Source organism: Sorex araneus, chromosome 5, assembly GCF_027595985.1.
Source record: "Sorex araneus isolate mSorAra2 chromosome 5, mSorAra2.pri, whole genome shotgun sequence".
NCBI lineage: Eukaryota > Metazoa > Chordata > Mammalia > Eulipotyphla > Soricidae > Sorex > Sorex araneus.
Window position 1 is genome coordinate 58,088,422 of NC_073306.1, and position 19,969 is coordinate 58,108,390.

At 56.5% G+C, this 19,969-nt stretch overlaps 1 protein-coding gene across 4 annotated transcripts in view; it reads right to left on the reverse strand.

Annotated features, from left to right (window-relative positions):
* The window catches only part of KAZN (kazrin, periplakin interacting protein), a 1,155,223-nt gene that overhangs the window by 95,239 nt on the left and 1,040,015 nt on the right, over nucleotides 1-19,969 (reverse strand). For all 4 annotated transcript variants that reach the window (XM_055138793.1, XM_055138794.1, XM_055138795.1 and 1 more), the window contains one exon: nucleotides 8,376-8,567. In XM_055138793.1, coding sequence (XP_054994768.1) covers nucleotides 8,376-8,567 — 192 coding nt within the window. The remainder of the gene's footprint in view (nucleotides 1-8,375; nucleotides 8,568-19,969) is intronic.

The following is a 19,969-nucleotide window of genomic DNA, read 5'->3' on the forward strand; positions in this document are numbered from 1 at the left end:
AGCCAGGACATGGCCACACTGTTGGGTATTTCGTGAACACTGACGTCCCCCCCAGCCTCTCCTCTCATGTTGTTCTAGAACTCTCTAAGGCAGGAATCTCTGTGACAGAGATTCTTACCCATGCCCCTAACTGGCCAACTCCAACAGCTTATTATTTTATCAACTTGCATTGAGGAGGTGGTGGCTTCCGGGCTGGGTCCTATTTGTCCCCGTCGTCTCTGAGCTGCAGGGAAGGGTCTCTGTGTAGGGAAAGGATGTCGACTGAGCAAACTTAATAAAGCTTGCTTCCTTCCAAACGCGTGGTCCAGAGCCGGCGGTGGTTCTGAGACTAGGAAAGGGTCCGACAGGGCTGACTCCTGCTCAGGGGGAAACTCATGTCGCCTCTCCCTCACAGTCAACAGCCATCTGCTCTGTTCCGCTCGTGAGGCTGGTTCTGGGCTGAGTCCGGCAGGAGACTAACCGTTCAGCAAGTTTGAGTGGACTCGGGGCTCTGTGCTGAGACTCAAGAGTTCAGCGCCTGGGGAACAAAAGGCCCCTGAGGAACTACTCTGGCTGTGACAAAGCCCGGCAGTGACAGCTTGTGAACTCGGGAGGCCAGTCAAGCTGAGGGCGGGGCTAAGATCCCCATGCAGGCTCGAGCAGGGAATCCGGTTCTGCAGTCTAGGGCACGGCCACATGCCTTGGCTCCTAGACGCTCCCCAGCTTCAAAGCCAGCAGTGGGGGGCTCAGTCATCTCCTGGAATCTCCGCCCTCTCTGCCCACAGGAGGCCTTCTCTGAGACTGTTTCTTTTTTTGCTTCTTTGTTTTGTCTTTGGGCCACACCCAGCAAAACTCAGAGCTTACTCTGCACTCAGGAATCACTCCCAGCAGGTTCATAGGGCCATACGGTATGCTGGGGGTTGAACCTGGGTTAGCCGTGCACAAGGCAAATGCCCTCCCCACTCGGGCAAACGCCCTCCCCACTCAGGCAAATGCCCTCCCCACTCGGGCAAACGCCCTCCCCACTCAGGCAAACACCCTCCCCACTCAGGCAAATGCCCTCCCCACTGGGGCCCCAGGCTTTTGACTCTGACCTTCCTGCCACCCCACGCAGCGATCCAGGATAATGCCCCCTTGCAGGGACTTCTTCTAAGCAACCATCATTCCTCTTTGCCACATAACCCAAAATAATGCACAGGTTCTAGGAATTCAGATATAGACATCCCGGGGCAAGGGGTGGGGCCTCAGTCTGCCAGTCACAGGTGCTGGGGCCACCAGGCAGAGAAGCCCAGGGAAAGCTGAGCAGGAAGTGGAGGCTGACCCTTACACTCAGAAACAGTGAGCATGGGGGTGGGGGTGGGAGAGAAGGAAGAGTAAATGCCAAGCTCCTGGGGGAGAGAAGGAGGGGCCCCACAGACACATCTGGAAGCAATAAGAAAAGAACTCGCATACATCCGCCTGCTAGGGGAGAGGTGGTCCACAAAGGCAAGGAGACAGAGGGAAAAGGAATGGGAAACTTCAAACACTCCAATTCCTGAATGCCTTTGGATGCTCAGAGCCTCCGTGGTCCTCCAATGCGTGTGTGGCCCTTGATTCACTGTAACCATCAGTCTCAACAGGGGTTCGGACCCCTCACCCCCTTCCACCCCGAATCACACAGGCTGATCTTCTTGCCTCTGCATGCACTGTCCCCACTCCCTCATCCCTACTCCTGATGGCACCATCCAAGGCTTCTTGCATGCACTGTCCCCACTCTCTCATCCCTACTCCTGATGGCACCATCCAAGGTTTCTGAAGTGGCACCGAGGTCCTACCTGGCCCCACCAGGTACTTCCCGTTGTGTGATCTGAGCACCTCTGCAGCCCCTCCTCAGGGGCTTCCTGGGAGGACAGAACAAACTCGAGCTGAGTTCCGGGTCCATTCGAGGTGCTCAAAAACGCTAGTTGTCACTACCGGCATTTCCACCAATAAACATACCAGAGGTCCAGAAAGAATACTGTACATAATAAAACTCAGATGTGCTTGCCTTTTGCTAAGATTTTCACTGGGCTTGTACTTTTGTGCTTCGGTGCAAAGGGATTATTGGGTAAAATGTCGCTGTCTTAGCAGAAATCAGGGTGTTGGCATCAAATCATATTAATAGTCATTATGCTCTTATACCATGTCCTCTTAGGTGAGAAAAGGGATGGCTAGACTTCAGAACGTCCTTGATGAAGCAGTAAAAATGATTCATTTTATTAAAATTTGATCCCTGAGTACACATATTTTAATAAAATGGGAAATATGGTTAAAGCTTTTGGGCTCCATACAGTGATGGTCTCAAAAACTAAAAAATCAGTGTAATTGTTTGAGGTTAGCTAAAGTCCCCACTTTTTCACAGAATACCATCTGTACTTTAAAAAACAAAATGACTCACGTACAAAATATGGTATCTGGCAAACTGCTAAACAAACTTAACAAATAAAGTAAACGAGCCTCTTATTTGTGGAACAAGTGACAGTGTTTTCTTGCCAATGGCCAAACTTGAGCTTCCAAAGCCAAAACAAGAATTTTGGCAAAACTTGATCTGCCCCTAGGACTTGAAGGGCTTCTCATGACTCTTAAGACTTTCCCGGGGAAGTGGATAATGATGTGAACAATGTGATGTTTTGGATGCTCGGGGATGAAATGTGCCGACAGTGGAGACATCTGCAGCACTCTGTGAACCAGTATTTTCCAAGTGATCAGTGTGGGACATCAAAAAAAATCATGTGTGGGTTCAGTGTCCATTCAAGTACAGATCAGATCAACAGCTTTTGTCCATTGTAATGTAGTACAGAACTGTCACTGAAACAATTTTCAGACTCCACGCTACAGCAAACCCCTAAGTAAGCAGAATTTGGCGAGTTTTTAGTATGGCATCAAAGAAGAACATCCACAATTATAAGGAAAAAAGGCAATTAATGTGATCCTTCATGTTCCAGCTACATAGCTTTGGGATACCAGATTTTAAACCAAATCAACACGTGGCAAAGGGCTGATGAAGGAGCAGAGATAAGAATTCAACTCTCTTCCAAAAATCCAGAACGAACAAGCTTGGCCCCAAATGTAGAACCGATACTGCTCTCTCATGCAAGTCTCTTTTGGAAAACAAAACAAAATGACAAAAACAGTTATCCTGAACATTCTTAAAATTAAGAAACATTTGAAAAATAAATTCATGTCAAAGACTTATGTAATGAGTCTATTATTGTTAGTGAAGATTTAGACATTTTTTCTGTTTCTTTGGCAGGGGACGGGGGGAGAGGTGGGGTCTCTGTGCTCATAACTGGCTATGCTCAGACTTTACTCCTGGCTCTGTGCTCAGGGATCACTCCTGGCTGCTCCAAGGGCCATAAGCGATGCTGAGGATCAGATGGGGGTCGGCCAACCTGCAAGGCAAGTAAGTGCCTTAACCCTATACTTATCTCTCTGCTCCCCGTCTTCAGATTTAATTCCTAAAGCGCTAAATATTGATATAAATGAAACCACATAAATCTTTTCTTGGGTGGCCCTCAATGGTACTGAAGTATACTGTGCCCCTGAGCCCAGGAAGTCAGACAGATGCGACCCTAAGGAAATAAAACGGTGTACACACATACAGGGCTCCAGTGCCATGTTACATAACAGCAAGGCCAAAGAGGGAAAAAGCGGCAATAGCTTAAATGTCTAATAAGAGGGAAATGGCTGAATAAATTATGGCGCCTCCATTTGGTAGAACATTATGAAGTCATTAAAAATTATGTTTTCAAAGAGCATTTATTGTTATGGGAAAATGCTCAGCATACTCTCGACATGCTGCTAAGTGATTAAAAAAAAAGGCAGGAGGCAAATTTTCATTATTATCGTTTCTGTCATGCTTTGACACAGGACGAGAGCAGCAAAGCTGAGGGGTCCTGGAGAACCCACAGGTCCCACCTTCGGGCTGGGGTCCAGGCAGAACTTTCACACCCTAGGATGCTCCCGGGGAGCCCCCTCCCTTCCTCCAGCATCTCACCCTTGTGCCCGGGGCCTCTTGTCTCTCCAGACTTGATGTGTCCAGTGTCCTGTTGCCTGGACACTGGCTTGATGTCTGGGGTGCTGTCCTGAGTTCCCAAGCCTCTCAGAGGCTAGAAAATTCCCGCCCCATCCCATCCCAAATCAAAGGTGGGGAGCAGTGAGGTTGGAAGGTAGCTGGTGGGGACCTGCAGGAGTAGGAGTATTTGGGGGGCTTAGTGTCTCCTCACTGCAGGGACGCTGGCTGCCAGTCAAGTGTCACCCACTACCTGCCGCTTGTGGCCAAGTTGTGCGTTTGCTTGTCTTCTCCTCATTATAGACACACTGAAGCCCCAGCCTCCTCCTGATGGCATCTGACGGTGACTTGGTCACAGAGGCTGGATGGAAGCATTGATTCCTGACTCTGATGAAAGTCGGGCGGGACCTCACTGCTCGCCCTGCTATCCTGACTAAGGTGGTCTAAGATCTGGGAATTAGATGACCGACCTCTCCAAGAAGTTCCCAAGAGGGGTGTCAAGCCCCTTCTCATATAATCATTATGTGTTGGCACGAATGGTAACAGGCACTGGGCTAAGCGTGCTGTATGTTATGTATTTGTTTATTTATTTTTTGCTTTTTGGGTCACACCCAGCAATGCACAGGAGTTATTCCTAGCTCATGTACTCAGGAATTACTCCTGGGGGACCATATGGGATGCTGGGAATCGAACCCTAATCGGCCACGTGCAAGGCAAACACCCTACCTGCTGTGCTATTGCTCCAGCCCCTGTTGTCTGTTATTTAATCCTCATGACAATCCTAAGGAATACTTCTTATAAATTACTGTCACACCCTCCCCCCCCCCAATTATAAGAAACACGGGGTTTATACGGCTCCCTTCAGCTCAGAGAGGTTAAGGAGTCTGCCCGAGATCACACTGCCCAGAAGCGGTAGAGCTGGGATCCACAAGTGCACTCCACTTGCTGCACGGCGATGGCTTCCTGTCTCCCCCCCCCCCCCCCCCCGACTTCATGCCCGGTGGTGACCACATGCAGAGGGAAGGGGGGGGTATCCCCATAGGAGGCAGAGTTTCCCAGCTCTGCGGCTAACACTGCATTCTGGAACCTGGGACTAGTCTCCAAACCTCCCTGCACTCCCCGCAGAGCGTCCCTACGTGTGAAAGGGGCAGGGCAGGCTGCTGCAGGCCATGTGGCTGGCCCGCTGCTGGCCCTCAAAAGGTGCTCGGCAAAGCTTTTCTTGAACTAGCACTGGCCAGTCCTTGCTGGTGACATCCTGGCTCATCCCAGGAGCATCCCTGTATCCAGATGCTTGGACCCTGGGAAGCTCGAGGGTGAGGGGTGAGAGAGTAGCCTAGAGGGATGGGGGAGGGGATGCCGGTGTGGGAACACAGCCCCACCGCCCTGCCCTCACCGGTGTGGCCTCAGCAAGTCACCATTCAGGGCCGCGTGACACAGGTCAGAAGCTGGGGTCTGGGGGCCGGATGCTCGGAGTGCCCCCTCCTCTGGGCTGAGGAAGGGCTGAGGCCCAGAAAGGCAACTGTGGCTGGAGCCGCCCTCTCTGGTCCAGGCTGGGTGGCAGGTGCTCTGTTCTGGAGACAAATACAGGTGCTGACTGCTTCCTGGGGCTGCCTGCCTCCGCACAGGTGAGGCAGTCTGGCAAGGCTGCAGCACGTCGGGGGTCAGAGTGCATCCGGGAGCACAGAGACAGGGGTCTCCATTCCGAGGAGGTCAAAAGATGAGGTGGAGGGTAGGGGGGTCGGGTGCTTGCCTTGCATGCGGCCAACCCCACACCACACACAGCCCCCTGAGGACTGTCAGGAGTGGTCCGTGAGCACAGGGCCAGAAGTAATGGCACCCTGAGCACCACCAAGTGTGGTCCCAAACCGAACCAAACCAAATAAATAAATAAATAAATAAATAAATAAATGAGGCTGGGTCCCTGGGAAGCTGGAAGTTACTGGCACAGACCTTCCTGGACTCCTGGGCACGTGTGGAGAGGAAAAAAAAAAAAGGGGGTGTGTTGGGTCTGGAGAAGCCGTAGCTGACAATTACAAAGCAGAGCACCTGCTCTGTAAGCATAAGGTCTTGAGTTTAAATCCCTGGTATCCCCCATACACAGCGCACGATGCTGGCAGCCCTGTGGTCTCTGCCAATGCAAACTGTTTCTGGACATGCTACGGGCAGGTTTGTGAGCACTGACCACCCCTCGTGGGCCTCACGTAAGAAGTGCGAGCCTGCACGAAAACACCCCACCCAAAGGAGCACGGCCCATGGTGAGCTCTTCAACCTGATATGCCACCCCTGGGGGAACAGCAGGGACAAGAGGGTGTGAGCATCCCAGCCGAGGCATGCAAGGGACCCCCGGCATCACAACAACGTCAGCAACAGAGGGAAGGGCAGGGGAGGGAAAAAGCCAATAAAGGAACTGTTAAAAACAGAGCGACAGAGAGAGAGAGAGAGAGAGAGAGAGAGAGAGAGAGAGAGAGAGAGAGAGAGAGAGAGAGAGAGAGAGAGAGAGAGAGAGAGAGAGAGAGAGAGAGAAACTGGAGAGATGGATAATGGGTAAGGCTGACCTTGGTTTGACCCCCAGCACCCCATATGGTCCCCTGAGCCCCGTGAAGAACGACCCTTGAGCAGAGACAAAGCTAGGAGAAAGCCCTGAGCAGAGTCACATAAAATAGACTACAATGGGGGGCGGGGGGGCGGAGAGAGGAGAGCATGTGCTTGGCACAGAGCCTTCCAATCCCGCAGTTTCAGCTGAACTGTGATACACATAGCACAAACCACTGCCCAACGGCGCACCAGCTTGGGAGACCACCCAGAACACGGCCCGAAGGGGAATAAAATCCCCAGCCGCAGAAGCTCTCTGCTGTGTGGGGGAGCCCGTGCTGGGCCAAGGAGATGATTCCAAGGGCAGCCCGGGAGTCCGGGCTCCAACCCCCAGCACGGTCACCTGAGCATAGGTGGAGCATCACCTGGGAGCCGGCCTGTCTCCAGGGATGCTGGAGAGCTCCCGGGGCCGGGGATGGCTGGTGGGATCCCAGCCCAGCAAAGCCCACTGCCTCCTCCCCGCCACTGAGACATGTGGCTGGGACAGAGGCTCCCAGCTAGAAATCGGGTTTCCCAGAACCTTCTGTGGCCAGGCCAGCTCATGAAACACAGTGCCAACCCTGACCTCCACCCCATCCGAGGCCACCAGGGTCCACTGCCCCCTGTGTGAGGAGAGTCCTTCCTATCCCCCAACTCTTCTGTGCCCTCCCCCTGAGTCCAGCCTCCCCTGAGACAAGATATCCCCCTCTGAAATGCAAGGCCTGTGGCCATCAGCCCGAGCTGGAACCTCCCCCAGGGGCAAGCAGCTGCCTCTGCTGGTGGCATCTGACACCTGTCTGGGCCCCGACACTCTGGAAGGGGCCACAAGGGGGCCAGAGATGTGCCCCAGTTAGAAACTACTCAGGGGCTGGCTACAGAAGAGACCCAGAAAGATTCTTGTTCTTCTGGGTTTTCCCTTTTTTGCAGTGCTGGGGAGTGACCCCAGGACCTCATACATGCAAGCATGTGCCCGACCACTGAGCCACATGTTTGGCCCACATAACAGACTCGATGGGCCACTCTGCCTGGGGGGGCAGATCTCTGCATCAGCAGCCCTAAATCCGTGCATAACACTGAAGCTCTGGCCTCAAAAATGACATTTGAAAGAGTATTACCCTAGTAAACGAGGAGGGGGAGTAGGCTGCCCAGTTACTGCCTTTTTTTTTTTCCTCAGAAGAATCAAAGAATTAGGGGGCTCAGGAGAATGAGGGCAGACCTCGGGAGCTGTGCTGTCCCCCTAGCTCCATGCCCTGCTTTCTGGAGCAGCCTGGGGATGTTCAGGTCAGGGGAGATGCGGCCCCAGCCCTGGGATGCAGCAAGTAGCTTCGGGGACCCCCACTGTCTCCCCTCTCCCACCAAGAGAGCCCCCCCAGTGAGCGGAGTGAGAAGAGGACACACAGGTAGGTCCTCCTGCAGAGAACCCGGCATCACACTGCCCCACGAGGAAAGGTGTCAAAGAACCCCAAGAGCTCTGGGGACTGGGAACCCAGCAGCAGGGCTGGCCTGCCATCCTGCTGGCCCAGAAGGAGGTGCCCATGACCCCCTCACCCCCTCCTAGGCTGGAGACCACGTGGTCACAGGTAGGAGAGACTGATGAGAGGTCCCACCCGAGGCAGAGCTCTAGCTGAAGGGAGAGGAGGTCATCTCAGCTAGAGGGGCTCAGCACGGGGCCCCCCCGTCCGTCGTCCCCACATCTGCTCCCACTGCCCACTGCAGCCTGAGCTCCAGAGCAGGCAAGCCCCCGCTCCCCCCACTCCCCCCACACACCCCTCCCCTGCACAGCCTTGTCACTCACCCTGCAACGCTTCTTTGGCTCTGACCAGCTCCTGCTCCTTCTGGGCCAGCTGCACCCTGAGCTCGGTGGATGACAGGACCTCGGAAGACTTGCCGCCCTGGGACTCCTCCAGGTCCTTGGCCAGCATCTCCTTCATCTGCCGGAGAAGGTGCACTTCCTCCTGGAGCCGAGACACGTCTTCCCGCAGGAGTGCTAGGGGACAAGGACACCGGTTAGAGGACACTCCCAGGTCTGGGCACTATCCAGAGGGGCCCGGGCTTCACTTGAAGGCTCTGCCTTAGAGCCTTCCCGGCACAGGTGCAGGGAAGAGACCCCCCCACATGCCCCCACCCACCCAGTCTTGGGCCCCACAGCTGCTGTCATGGGGCTAAGGGGGTCCGCACCAGGCGTGAGCAGGCCCCTTCCTCCAGCGGGCAAAGAAGTGAGATGAAGAGCAGAAGCAGGAGGCAGGCGAGTTAGTCCCCCTGAGCCCTACGAGCCCCTCAGTTTTCCGATGAGGAAGCTGAGGGTTGGGGGGAAACAGCGATGACTCCCCGAGGGGGTCTGTCCATCCCAGGAGCGGGGTGGGGGGCTCTGAACCGGCCCTGTAACAGGCACCTCTGCACACCCGCTGGCACGGCTGAGCACGCACACCCCAGACCCAGGGACCCGGGGTCTCAGGGATAGGGCCCTCGGCCACACCAGGGACAGAGGTTTCTGTGACCCCTAAACCCAGCCCTGTAAATAGAGAGCTCCCTGGGGTGGGGATGAGGCCACATAACTCCTGAAGGGTCTTGGCGGGGCCATTCCATGAGATTCCATGAGATTCCGCCAAAAGCACCTGCAGGACACGTCGTCCAGACCCATCTCCCACTCACCACGCCCCATGCGGCCCCGACAGGCCCCTTCCAGCCTTGAGCCCTGCACCCAGCAGCACCTGCCACAGGGACACCCCCTTCTCCGTCCCTCCTCTCGCTGCCTCTCCCCCTCCTCCTCAGAGGCAGCCCGGGTGCCACCCTCACCATTGGCCTCTGTCTGTGGGCCTGGCATCCTCTAAAGCGCTTGGATCTGGTCCATCCTGCCTCAGGTCAGAACAGGGCAGGGTCAGGCGGAGGGGCAGAGGGGGCAGAGCCGTGTCCTTGGGCCAGGCGACCCTCCACCACTGGAGGCTTTTCTTGGGAAAGGGGGGGCGTCAGCACCAACCCTGTCCCCCACTTTGTCCGAGGCCACCAGCATCCACTGCCCCCTGTGTGAGGAGAATCCTTCCTATCTCCCCAACTCTTCTGTGCCCTCCCCCTGAGTCCGGCCTCCCCTGAGACAAGACAGCCCCTCTGAAATGCAAGGTCTGTGGCCTCCAGTCCGAGCTGGAACCCCCCTCTCCCCAGGGATAAGCGGCTGCCTCTGCTGGTGGCGTCTGACACCTGTCTGGGCCCCGTCACTCTGGAAGGGGCCACATTCATCTCACATCAGGACCACCAGGGGGGCTTGCATTTCTTCTTCACACTCAAGTGGCCTGAAGCGGCCCCCAGCTGTTGTCCAACCTGGCAGCCCTTTGGACGCTTGAAGAACTCACTGGAGAAGGCTGCAGAACACCCACGTGCCACCCTGGGAACAGCCCTGAAGCCGGGCCTGAGGGATGGCTTCATCAGTCACTGTGGGGTCCCACAGACGCAGCACAGGCTGATAGCCCTTGTACCCAGCGAGAATCACGGGCCTCGTGAACATAGGAAAGGGCACCGGCTGGCCTCCACACCCCCAGCCCTAACTCCAGCATCAGCACAGCGACCCCCAGAGGGCCCTCGGGCATCCGTCACCTCCTGTGCGGCCCAGGGAGAGACCCAGTCTTTCCCTGCCACATCAGGGTTGTGTGGACGGGTATGGGTCTCCCCGCCCACACAGCAGGCCCAGGTTGGGGGGAGGGGCGGGTGGTCTGGAAAGAAGGGAGCCCCCGGGGAACAGAGACAGCACCCATGAAGGAGCAAGACTGCTCCCTGCACGGGCCACAAGGGGCATTTGATACAGGCCTGGAATATGGGGCGCGGCAGCCAGGCAGGCTGTGGGTGGCTCCCGGGACCCGCTGAGGAAGAACAGGAGGACGGTGTGGGTGGGGGTCCCATCGGAAAAGAGCTGCACCTCGGCCAGCCCACCTCACCACCGCCAGCAGCGCCCATGAACCCAAGAGCAGCTCCCGCCCCCTGTCCTCCGCTGGAAGGCTTCTGTGGTCCCCCCTCCCCACCCCACCCCAATTCCTGCGCTGAAATCTAATCCCATGACAAGGGGGCCACTGACAGGTTGTGGTGGGCGGAGGCGCATCTGACAGAAGAAATTTCAGAGAACTCCCTCAGCCTCTCCTTCATGTGCGGGCCCAGCAGGGGAACATGGTCAATCACCTGGAAAAGGGTCTTGTTTAGACCCGGAATCTCACAGGGTCGGGGGCTTGCGCTTCCTGTCTCCAGGACCGAAAGGAACAGGATGGTTTGGACTCTGAGCTCCAGACACTGTGACTATCTTGTCGAGAGCCTCAGACGGGCCAGGCCTTCTCTCTCCCCTACTCCTCAGCCACTATGACCCTCTCAGGCTGCTAAGTGACACTAACCACCTTTCCATTTAGAGTGCCAGCTGTATACACATACACACACACATACACGCACGCGCACACGTGTGCGCACACACACATGCACACACACATGCACCCATATACACATGCACGCATACAGAGGCATTAGGGAGGTTTGATATTTCTCCTTTTTTTTTTTTCCAGGGATGGTCCACCTGGACTTCTCCTCTGGACTTCTGGAAAGAAGACACAGGAGCCCTTTACTGGGTTGGTGGATCCCAGCAGATCCCGTTTCAAATCCAGTCCTGGCCTTGAGCGGGTCCCACTCTGGGCTGTCATGCACACGCATCAAGGAGATAATGCCTCCCATTCAGAGAAGCCAGATTTAGCCTAATAAAACAAAGCAAAACAAGCCTCTCCCCCCCTTCTCCAGGCCCCCCTCTAACAACAAACCAAAAATCAGATGCACGGTTAAAATTAGACTCAGAGGAACAACAATCTTTAGCATAAATATATCGGACACGTGGCGTGGGACACACTTCTCCTAAACACGTATCACTCTTTATTTGCAATTCAAATGTCACTGGGCATGCTGTGTTTGATCCACTCAAGCAGAGCCCCTGCCAAGGGAGGAGTGGGGTGGGGGGTTGACACACACAGCCCTGCCTGCTCCCCTGACTCAGATGCCAACCGAGAGCAAGGTGGGGCTGGTGTCCTTCTTGACTCAAAGTGGCCAACGCGGATTTGTCCTGCTCACCTTTCTAACAGGGGTCCTGCCCCCAGGCCCCTCGGGAGGGGGCAGGAGGGCCGGACAGCAGGTGTTGCACCTGCAGGACACAAGTCTTAGGAGACCGCGATGGAAAAAACGGCTCCAGAGAGAGAGGCTAGACCAGGCTTCCTCTCCCCACCTGCACCTCGGGGGCTGCAAACCCAGCTCCATGTGGCCTCACCCTCCAAGGGCAGCTTAGGGTCGGCCCTGAGCAAGCCCACGGAGAGGCTGCAGGGCTGTGGCATGCGACCCCCTCTCTGGGCTGCTGTATCTGCAAAGCAGGATGGAGAGGGGAGGATCGATTCCCCCCTCTCCTCTGAAACAACCACACCTTGAGGTGGTGAGGCTTGGCTTTCTGTCTCCCAGGGGGCCCCAACCTGGCCGTGTGCCCTCTGACCAGTCACTGTCCCACCCTGGGCCTTGCTAATATCAGCGCCCTAAGTATGAGTCCTCTCTCTTACACCTTCGTGGATGTGACTCTGTTTCCGTGCAGGAAACAGAGGTCCACGCTTGAGGTCTCATGCATGCATGTTGCCAGGGCCAGCCGCTGGTCCCGGGACGCTGCTGCAGTGCGAATGAAGTCAAATGACCCTCTCTATCCCTCAGCTGCCTGGACCCATTTCAAGCATACACATCCCTGGCACCTATGGGACGGGGGAAGCACACAACTGGCCCGGAGGGCAGCAGATGGCAGAGTCAGGACGCTGGGTTTTGTCCGGTACCCAGGACAACCGAGGCCCACAGTCACAGGGACAGGAAGGACTGGACAAAGGTGGGAGAGTTGCTGAGGATACAGTCACCATTTCTGGAGAAACCAGCATGGCCCTTTCACCCACCCAGGGCAGGAAAAAGGGAAAGATGATCTTGCATCTTTCTGGTGAGGCTGGGCAGCCACAGCACCCACAGACCTCAGGAGCAGGGAGGGCCGAGGGCCAAGGAAGCCACATTCTCGGCAGAACCCTTGGCCCCGGGAGCCGGAAGTCTGTGTTGCTGGGGAGACGGCACTCTGGGGCCCAGAGGACGCTGCTGTTACCAAGCGAGCTGCCCCTGGGGCAGCCACGCCAGCAGGCAGGCCAGCAGGAGAAGCCCAGAGGGGCCTCTTCTCAAGGGCAAAGGGGTGTGGCCTCCCCAGGCTGCCCCTGCCTGCCCGGACTTTTGTTGGTGAGTGCCACCAACGCCTGGGGGTTCAAGTAAGCCGGGTTTTTCAGTCTCCCAGTTAGCTTGTCCTGTGACCCAGTTCTGGCCGTCCAGTTCTGGCTGGCGAGGAGGAAGAACAAGTGCCTACAGAAAATAAGAAAAGACGGCACAGAAACAAAACAAAACAAAAAACTCCGGCTCTGTCCCTTCCCTGTTTTCCACACTGGAAAGTAGCCTTCCTGGCCGGAGCTGCAGCAGCCGTGTTGTAACAAGGAGGCAACATGCACAGGGCAAAATCCACATCATGCTGGGGCCTCAACAGCACGGCACAGCCCTGTACCTGCAACAAGGCCTGGAGGGCTCTCTGCTGGGCAGGGCTGCCTGGCCCCAGGGAGGCTGTTTCTCCTGAAGACTGACCAGCTCACCTAACCCACAGCTGCCTGTGCTAAGGGCCGAGTCAGAGTATGACAATGGCCAGGCCAGCAGCCCCCAGGGATCCTTGCTGCGGCAGGCGGGACGGTGCCACCTAGGTAGGGGTGGGGAATCAGTACCACACAGAAGGAAGGAGGCTGCTCGGGGCCTTGACAGAGGCCCCTGAAGGTGTGACAGGCCTTCTCCAAGCTGCAGTTTATGAGTGAACTGGGTCAGGAGAGGGAGAAGGGAAGAACGTCCCGGTTCGTAAACGCAGGACACCATCCAAGACCTGCCTGGTGGGACCGGGAGATGGCTCACAGCGCACTGGCTTCGATCCCCAGCACCTCGGGGTTGTTCAAGCACTCCAGGAGCGACCTCCGAGTTCCAGGCTGGCAGCTCTGAGCACTGCTGCGTATGGCCCAAGAGCCAGGAAACAAGGAAAGAAAGGGAAAAGGAATAAGGAAGAAGGAAGGGGGAGAGAGAGACAGACAGATAGATAGACAGAGAAAAACTTGTGGAGGCCAACAGATGCCCGAGGGAGCTGTAACGTCTGTCCGTGTTCCCAAGCCAGAGGGCCACATAGTAACACTATCACAGTGAGTCACAACAGCCGTGTGCCTGCAGGGAGAAGACACAGCCTCAGGGGCAGCAGAGCTGGGATCTGGCCTCTCCTGCCTCCCAGCTGCAGAGAAAGCAGCGCCACAGTCACGGTCTGGAAAGGAACTAGAAAGGGTCCTGCAAGTCCCCACTGTGCAGCTCAGGTAGCTCAGGGGGGCAAAGAAGGAGCCCATCGTGATATGAGGGCTCTCGGCCCTCCAGGACTCTGAGCTCAGTGCCAGCCGAGCCCAGGGGGTAATGCCGTTTTCTGAGGCTCGGGCAGACTCTCAGGTTAGAGGTTGATGGGTCCTGGGACCATCAAAGAGATCTTGAGCAGATTCAAACTTGTCTGGATTAAAGCAGCAGGTGAGGCTGCGGTCCCCACTGCAGATGCCTGAATCAATCTTTTAAACCAAATGACAGTCCCCCTTCCCTCCCCACACTCCCCCCCACACACAGAAACATTCCCGCGCACTCCCACAGACACTCCCAGACACAGACTCCCCCACACAGACAGCGCCCCCCCCCCCCACTCCCACCCACAGACTCCCACAGACACACAGAGAAACACACACATTCACTCCTGAACACATATATTTACTACCAACCCGCCATACACACACATTCACACACAGGAAACACAGACCCACACAGAAAAACACACTCCCACACAGAGACACACACACACACACTCGCCCTCACATCCCTGCTATTTAAAACTCTTCCCCACACCCAAATGCTCCTACTGGGAACCACAAGCTCCACATTCCAGGTTCTGCTGTGCTTCACAGGCGGTGGCGAGTTGAATTTGCACAGTGATCCTGTGAGGCAGGTCCTGTGGTCACCAGCCCATTTTACAGATGGAGAAACTGAGACACGGGCCCCAGGGTCCCACAGAGCAATGAGCAGAGTCCAGGTTTCACGGTGCGGGTCCCAGCCTGAGCCCAGCTCAACTTCTGAGTGGTAATTACCCGGTAGAAGGTGAGGGTGACCACATCTGTGGGTGGCACACAGGGACCCCAGGGCCTATGGCGGGGTCTCAGTGGACGGCAGTGGGGGCAGGAATGTCCCTGAGCAAGGTATGTGGGCTTGGGTGGCGTGGCAGTTCCTCTAGATGCCGTGCTCCCAGACCCCCAAGGTCCCCGAGTCCACGCTGCTTCTGAGAAGATTCACTAAGCCACAGTCCCCCATCCACAGGGTGCTGCTCCCCTGTGGCCCTCACAGGCTCCTGGTGGGTCGTGAGAACCACACGGAACAGAGGTGGTGCGGGCAGGTCTGGGGAGCCCGTCTGGGCTCGGTCCCCCGCTCACCCACATCCCTGCTATTTGACCTTTGCGTGGGTGACCTCTGAGCTTATCTGAAAATGGCACCGAGGCTCCCAGGCCCGTGGTAAACATTAAACAAAGCAATCATCTAAGTGGAAACATTCCAGAAGGTTCTAAATGGGGGTCACATGGAGCTTGTCAGGATCATTATTAAAGGAAAGGGCAAACCTCCCGGATGTTCTGAGGGAAAGCGCTGGCCTCAATAACCACACAGCCCTGACCCCAGGGGCCTCTCAAACCCAGCAGGGGAGGAAGTGATGGAGAGGGCTGAGTCACGGGGTCTGGGGAAGCGGGGAGCTGGGGGAGATGCCCCTCGCTGTCCATCCTGGCTGGACGCATCCACCAACAGCTCAACCTCACAAACCTCACAAACAATACAAGGAGGACCCGTGCATTTCGCGATATGCAAATTAAACCTCAAGACAAAGAAAGCGTATAGCAGGCCGGAGAGAGGTAGCACAGGGGTAAGGTGTTTGTCCTGCCCATGGCCAACCCGGTCCCATCCCTGGCATATGGTCCCCCAAGTACCACCAGGAGTGACCCCCCAAACAGAGCTGGGAGTAGCTCCCAAGCAGGTACCCCGATAAAAATATACCCCAATAGGGGATGGAGCGATAGCACAGCGGGTAGGGCATTTGCCTTGCATGCGGCTGACCCGGGTTCGATTCCCAGCATCCCATATAGTCCCCTGAGCACCGCCAGGAGTAATTCCTGAATGCAGAGCCAGGGGTAATCCCTGTGCATCGCCGGGTGTGACCCAAAAAGAAAAAAAAAAGAAATAAGTAAATATAGCAGTAACACATTTAGATTTTCTAAACAACCCATTTTCTAGATCTTTGCTCCCAAATCCACCTAGAGATCTCACTCCCAGGCCTCCAGCAGGCCTCAGAGAGTCGGGCACCCCTCCTGCCAATCCTGTATGGTTTATGATGATGGTCTCTGACACAGGGGCTGAAAGGACAGAAAATACCTGGGACAGGGGGGGGGGGGGGTCCCTCAGCTACACATTCGAGGGGAGAGAAGTCCCTGTCCAAAGGGGCCCAGCCAAGAGGAGGTCACTTCCTGATGACACAGGGTTCTGCGTAGCCTCTGAGGGCCCAAACCCCCCAGTGCTGCAGAGACGCCCCCGGGGCCAAGCCGAGGGCCACACTCTCACTCATCCCATGAGACCTCACGCCAGGGGCTGGGGAGCTGCCTCCTGCTGGCTGGGAGCACTCACGGGGACAGCTCTTATGATTGTGTCCCCTCCCTCCAGTCCAGTCCAGGTACTTGTCTCAGTGTGCCCAGATGGTGCTCACTCTAAAATGGAACACTGAGCTCACCTTTGGAGGATTCAGTGACTGAGACTGTGATAGGAGATTCACAGTCCCCGGGAAAGATGTGTGATCCCAGACCCGCCCTGGCTAATCACGAACAGGACGAGCGTATTAGAAGTTGGTCCTCAGTGGGGGGAGTCTAGAAAAGAGACGGGAGGCAAAGCACAGCCCATCGCCCAGGGCAGACAGGGCGGTGGTCTTCAATGGCCAAGGCCCCTCCCCCCCATATTTTTGGCATTTCTGCACGGGGAAGCCGGTGGTGAGAAAGGTGAGTTTCGGCTGCGCTCTAGCTCCCTCCGCTCTTGCATTTGCTCGACACCAACAGAGGAATCAGAGTCACACTTCCAGAGCCGCTCACTGAGCACGCCAGAATGACTCTACATCTCATCCACATTATGGCTCAGGCCTCCTGGTAACGCAGGACAGTGCAGAGGAACCCAGGCAGTCTGGCTGCAGTGTCTGCCAGTGGCCAGAGCCGGTGCCCATCTTCCGCAGGTACCACTCTCTCTGGAGAGCAGGCCTGGGCCTCAGGCTCTCTCTCAGGCTCCGGAACTGTGTCCACAGCCCTCAAGCCCACCTGGCCAGTGACCCATCTGAAAGCCTGGAAGGCCCAAGGCGTGGAAGAGCTTCTTAGCTAAGCTGATGGAATGGGGGTGGGAGTTCTGGGGGGGGTGAAGAGAGGTGGTCCTGCAGGGTCCCACTCTCTGGGTGACCCGAGCGGCCAGAGTGTGAAATGCAGCCAAGCTGGTCTTGACCTGGAGAGAGAAATCTGGGAGCCGTGGCCTGGGAAGGGCAGTGTCAGGAGTATGCCTCCACCGAGCGCCGTGGAATGGGGGGAGACGAGCCTGGAGCACGTCCTCCGGCCCAGCTCAGACCCCACCTGACCCCCCTGGAGAGTGCCTGCACCAGGAGCGGGCAGCAGCTGGCCTGGACTCCACGTCCCTGTTCTCCGGCCCACACCGTGGGCCCAGCCACAGGCAGCCAGGAACTACCGCTGGGGTGTGCAGGAGCACTCTGTGTTCCCGGGGCCACTGTCACCTGATGCTGACATGGAAACCCTGGACGGGGGTGGGACACCAAGCACCACAGGAGGCCACTCAAATAGCCTGCTGCCACTCCTCCGAGGATCACTCCCCAGGCTGCCCTGGCCCCCTCCCCTCCCTCCCGGGGAGCCACCTGGCCATTCTGGCTCAGGTGGGCGGGGTGGGCACCGCCAGCAAGCACGCAAGGTGGCCTTTGTCTTCTTCTCGTGTTTCACGGAAACGGCATTTTCCCTTTCGGAGCTGCCGCGTAACCGTCTTTCCTGCAGATCACAGCACAGAGGCGCCGACCCGCTGAACTGGTCCTTTTCCATAATCACGGTGGTGGTGGTGGGGGGTCAGTTTCCGTGGGAGAGCCCTGACCCCCGCCCCAGCTCCTCTCCCAGAGGGAGCCCGATTCTCTCCAGGGTCAGGGGCCCTCGGGCTTTCATCATCCTCTCCAAGGCCCGAGCCAGCACGGACACAGACAGCTCCAGCTCTGCAAGATGGCATGGGGGGCGCTCAGGAAGCAGAGGACTCCCTGCCCCCTCCTCCTGGGGAGGTGGAGGAATGGCCGACCTCAGGGACACATGGTTCCCGAACCCTCAGACAGGACAAAATCCAAGGACCCTTTTGAAGAAGGAGGGGGTCCCTGCAGATGATAGGATGCCAGTTTGCTCTTCCGAGCCTTGGGGCCCTGCAAGCCCAAGGGAGGGCTGCCTCCGGCAGTCTTTCGGGTCCGTGGCTCTGGGCCACACCACCCCAGCACTGAGAGCCAGGAGGCACCCCAGAGATCTCCGGGCTCTGTGAAATATCACTCCGCACCTGACTCCATCTCAGGGGGGAGCAGGAACTGGCTTAGGGGGATGCATTTTCCCATCATGCAGACTGCTCAGGTCTGGAAGCTAGGACTGCTGGACCCCAAAGCTTGAAGCCCAGGATGGCACGGAGCCCCCAGTCGGCTTGCTTGGGCAGAGGTACAAGCAATGAAAAGGCTGCTCTTCCCTCAGGGCTGTGCCAGGGGCACCCACAAATGGCAGGTGACTGGGGACCCCTGGGACTCAGCAGATGTTTCTGTGCAGCTGACACCGATGGCCCATTTTCCATGGGAGTCACCTGCCTTGGTGCAGGGAGAGCAACTTGACCCAGCGTGGCCCACCACAGCCCGACGACAGTCCGTCCATGACTAGCCTGGACACTGATTTCTCTAATGAGGCCAGCAGGAAGGGACATGGAGGTTCTGCTGGGCATCCCTCCGCTGGGAGGCGGATCCGGGATCACAGCACACCTGAAGTCAGAATCTGTCCCCCGACTTTCCAGTAATGCAAGGCAACGTGTTCTCCAGACGGTCTGAGTGGTGTTTTCTAGGCCTCACAGACCGGACATCCTGAGAAGCTGACTCTGAGAAGCTGAGGGCTGTTTTCTGGGCATGCCGCGTCCCCGCATGCTAGAAGCCACCAGCTCTGTGTGAGAATCACTCCAAGCTACGGCTCTCGCTTCGGAAACGAGACTAGCAAAGCAGACTTTATCCCCTCGCCCCGGAACTTCTCTCTGACTGCAGGGACCGAGCTTCCTGACTCAGCATCCTCGAAGGTAAGTCCTACTTCGAGGCTGTTTCTGGACACTCTGCCAACACTGACTGTCTGTCTGTCTGTCAGTCTGTGCCTCACCTGCCCACGGACCTTTCTCACCCAGTTGTAAGGGGCTTGTCTTGGCCATGCAGAGAAGGACCGAGGCCAGAGGACTGGCGTGTTCAAGGTCAGGGAGCTGGTCCAGGGGACACAGCTGGATTCCAACTCTGGACTCCGTCTGATCACAAAGTTCACATTCTCCATTCCTGGACTTCCCCCTCCCCCCCAGTCCTCAATATCACGCTGGGCTTATTTCCGAATCAAAATGCCTGGACAAAGAATCTGATAACCAGGTCCAGGGAGAACGCTGGGTCTTTCTTTGTACTTTGGTTCACGATCACGATCACAATATCCCGTTAATCACTGATTTCTCGGGCGGGCTCAGTAACATCTCATTTCGTCTTTTCTCTGAGATCTTAGAAGTCCATCTCGACTCGGCCCTCCTAAAGATGTTGCACTGGGGGCTCTTCAGGGTCAGGGGAATGAGATCCAGCTTGTTACTGGATTTTGCATATGAATACACCATGGGAAGCTTGCAAGGCAGGAAACTTTCAGAGGATTGCCAGTTTGTCCAGCATCCTTGAAGTACTTTGGTTAAAAAAACAAACAAACAAACAAACAAAAACCCTGGGTCCTCCCTCTTTCCTTGTTCTTCTCATCGATCGACTGTGTACAAGCTCTCCCCTCCTCGGGGCTTGGCTCCCAATGGGAGCACCAACACAGAGCAGTGACCAACAGGCAGCACTGCCAGTTTTCTCTCCGCCCTCATTCTCTCCTCTCTCTCTCTCTCTCTGGTCTCCCGTCCGAGGGAGAAATAAAGCCCCCAGACAAGAAGGGAAATCAAGAGGGC